This window comes from Lygodium microphyllum, chromosome 22 (assembly GCF_053477565.2).
Source record: "Lygodium microphyllum isolate KBCC chromosome 22, Lygodium_microphyllum_v1.1.10, whole genome shotgun sequence".
In the NCBI taxonomy this organism is placed as follows: domain Eukaryota; kingdom Viridiplantae; phylum Streptophyta; class Polypodiopsida; order Schizaeales; family Lygodiaceae; genus Lygodium; species Lygodium microphyllum.
In genome coordinates this window covers 89,624,708-89,628,721 of record NC_141156.1, presented here as the reverse complement: position 1 = coordinate 89,628,721, position 4,014 = coordinate 89,624,708, and the positions used below count along the sequence as shown (strand labels likewise).

The 4,014-nt window shown below is 46.2% G+C and overlaps 1 protein-coding gene across 1 annotated transcript; it reads left to right on the top strand.

Moving 5' to 3' along the window:
- The first annotated feature begins 435 nt into the window (after positions 1 to 435).
- LOC148017401 (uncharacterized) lies at positions 436 to 3,446 on the top strand. Its single transcript, XM_087662880.1, has one exon. It carries the CDS (start codon positions 472 to 474, stop codon positions 3,310 to 3,312), a length of 2,841 nt encoding a protein of 946 aa, XP_087519006.1. The 5' UTR covers positions 436 to 471; the 3' UTR covers positions 3,313 to 3,446.
- Positions 3,447 to 4,014: the final 568 nt, after the last annotated feature.

Here is a 4,014-nt window from a genome sequence, read left to right as displayed (position 1 = left end):
GCGGTAGGTGGGTGGGCTTGACCTGCATAGAAAATGAACGAGGTCTTAAAGTCAAACAGAATATCGCAGGAGATCCCAGCTGGCAGCCGCAATGATGAGCATGAAAATGAGGACGAGGAGAAGGAGAAGCATGAAAATGAGAAGAAGACGAGGTGTAATTGGAGGAATGAGAAGGTGGCGATTAGCGAAAAAGTGATATGTTGGGCTGCTGTTTAATTCATTTTGAGTTGAACAGCAGCGGAAGTTTCAAGTGCTGATATTGATGACGATATTGAGAGCTGCAGGCGGCCTTTCGGCTGGCCTTTGAATTGTTTTTCCCTTTGATTTGTCTTCTCCGATCGACGATGTCGAACTCTCCTTCTCGCGCCACATGCAGGCCCTATAAATAGCTGCAGGCTGGGAGTGTGAGTTCTATATCCAGCTGTCTGTGCCTGCTTGATAAGCTACTAGTGATCGCGGGGGGAGAGAGATATGGCAGCGAAGCTCGGGTGTTCAACCTTCTTCATGGTAGTCCTGCTGGCGCGGCTGGCAGGTGCTCTCATGATAATATTATTGTCTCACGGACTACTGCTGCAAGTGGAATGCCTTCGCCCCTTATTCCCTCCTCCTCCAGCTGCTTCGGCTTATTCGTCTTCTAGTACTTCCTCTTCGCCGTCTTCGACTAGCTCCCCTATAAATTACGACCGCTACGCCCGCATTCATCACTATGACCCGCCAATTATTAGCCATCCTCATGACAATGCACCCCCCCAATATAGTTATGGTCCGCATCATCACATGATTAATCCGGCGCCTCCGATTGTCACTCCCCCTAGTCGGCCAGCAGCACCTCGACTGCATCCGGGCGCCCCTTTCGGGCACTCCTCTAAAACCCCCCCACCGCCACCTGTTAATGGCGCACATACTGGCTCCCCTGCCCCAGCCCCGGCCTCTCCAGCAGCTACTAGCATTCCTCCTCCTCCATCCATTAATAACTCTAGCATCTCAGCACCTAGCCTCAACGCTCCTCCCCCCACTAGCACAACAGTACCAAGCCCTGATCAGCCATCACCTGCTTCCACAGTTCCCGCGCCATCTCCCTCGATCTCATATCCTTCCCCTCGTACAACTGATCCTCTCACCACCCCTAGTACATCACCAGCCAGTCCTACACAGCCGCTCACTAACTCTAGCGACCCAGCTAGTCCTCCACAACAAACCGCTTTCAACGCCAATCCTCCTGCTAGCCCTGTCAGTCAAGCGCCATCTCCAACTACGACACCACTTGCACCTCAGCCTACTCCCATCATCAACCCAGCCCCCGGTACATCATCTCCTTCAAACTCTCCTGCTATTCTGTCTGGCCCAACTACTCCGGCCCCAGCAATGCCATCTGGTCCTCCGCCAAATAGCGGGGCACCAGCTACCACTGCAACGAATATTTCAGCTCCGACCCTATCTCGTCCTCCATCACCTCTTCCAAGGGTTGATAATCCTCCTGCTACTACTGCTCAACCACCTGTATTTAGCACTGCTTCTTTACCAGCATCCCCGTCTCCTTCCCCAAGCACATCAGCATCGATTCAAGCTCCAACACCTACTTCATCTTCCACAACATCTAATAACCCTAACCCACCCACTTCTCAACCTCCTACATCTATGTCTGCTAATTCACCAACATCCCCAACAGCATCATCATGGAAAGCTCCAACACCAGCTCCACCTTCAACACTACCTAATAATCCGAACCCCCCCACTGCTCCGGAAACAGTACCATCCAGTCCTCCAATTGTAACACCACTACCAACGACTACAATTAATGCTTCAGCTCCAGCCCCAGCCCTTCCTCCATCACCCCTCTCAAGCTGGTTTGATGATCCTCCTACTACCACTCAACCACCTACATCTGCCAGGTTGCAAGCATCCCCATCTCCTTCCCCAATTACATCACTTCAAGCTCCAACACCTACTCCATCTTCCGCACTATCTAATGCTCCTAAGCCACCCACTTCTGAAGCAACGCTAACTAGTGCTCCTGCCCCTGCTAGGGCAAGACCACTTTTTAACTCAGGTGGCGCTAATCTATCACCAACTCCATCAGCCACCTCACCATTTGTTCATCCCCCTACCATGTTGTCCAGCCCACCCACATCTCTACATACAATTGCAACACCACCCACTAAAGGTGATCCTGCAAGCCTAACATTGGCTCCATCATCTACGTCATTGCCACCCACTATCTCTAGCCCACCATCTGTTACGCATACACCATTGTCTACTCCCCCACTTGCAACACCACCTCTTAGTACAAATGCTCAAGCTCTTACACCACCCTTATCATCTCCATCAAGTATACCCCCTAGCCCATCATCAAATCCTCCCCTTATGCCATCACCCCAAGGTATAACACCACTACCTACTACTCTCGCACCTGCCCCATCACCTCTCTTTGTATCAAATAATGATCCTACTACCTCTCACCCATCCACTACTTTACAATCACCACTGCCATCAAGTACTCTACCGATATCTACTGCTCCAACACATAGTGCATCACCTCTCTCAAGGTCAACTATTTATCCTCCCACCTCCAACCCATCTAGTCCTCCACAATCACCTTCATTTCCCTCGGCATCATCTAGTATAGCACCATCAATGGCACCTAGCAATGGTCAAACTTCAACATTGGCCCCATCCTCTTCAAGTCTACAAGCTCCACCAATATCTCCAACATTATCACCTGCTATCCATATTCAACCTCCAATATTGGCCCCATCATATACATCAATGTCCCCTACATCACCATCTTCTGTTTCAACTACTTCAATACCACATACTATGGATAACTGTACATCAACCATTTCTAAACCATTAGCTCCATCACCATTGGTGAGCTTATCCCCAACTTCTATGGATATTAATCATCCAAGTGTCACACCAACTCCATCATCCCCCTCATTACCTAGTACTAGCTCTCCTACTCAAACACCATCCAATCGTCATCACCCAAGTGCAAGATCATCAACATTGAATAACCTAGCACCCACACTAGCTCCATCACCTCTTTCAATGTTTGGTAGGCTTCCAAGAAGAACAAACTTATTTCCCAATGCTCCATCACCTAATTCTCCACCCTTTAATGAAATATCCATTGCTAGTTCTCCACTCTCTGGGCATTTTTCAAAACATTGCAGCCCACCAAAAAGTGCTCCTATGATCGGTAAAGAGACACCTCGAGCTCGAACAAATAGTAAGAAACCAACATTGTCTCAAAATCCAACTCCTTTTGCAGCACCAATCCCACTTGCTCTATCCCCCGATACAAGTGGATAGCCATATTGAAGTATCACTTCCTTCTCACTCTAGCATTGGTTTAGAGATGCGCAACCTTCTAAATAAAGTAACCAATCAATTGCAATAGCATGTTATAAAATCTATCCATATAGATTTGACTTATGGTCTCATACTGTATTTGAAAACTAACAAAACTCGTATTTAGAATCCTCTCCCAACATGGTAACATGTATTAAAAACAACTCTAAAAACTATGCTCAAGTAGTTGTAACCAGTTTATTACTATGAACAATATTTGTCTTAATGGAGTCAACATGATAGCTATATTCTCATAAATAGTTTATATGACTCACACAACATGTTTCATCAAAGAATGGGAAAAAAAATTATTAGTAGCTAAATTTTCTAAGAGAAATTTAGTACAAAAGAGGTTAATAATAGTACCTCAATTTTGAAAACACATTATTTTGGACCTTTCTATCCTAGCCTGTATGCCCTCCTCTTAATATGAGAGGTTTAGTAGCCATCATCTATAGAAAATGGAAACAAACTACTCACTTTCTACTTTTCCAATGGCCTCTAATATCTAGGAGAGGAGATGAGGAAGAGTGAAGTTTAATTTTAAAAATGTAGAATTGAAAACCAAAAAAGTGCACTCTGCTTATGTAAGGAAACTCACAATGCAATGGTTGGCATGTATTGTGTCTTCTCTATCTTTGGTAATTATTAAGAACCAAAAAA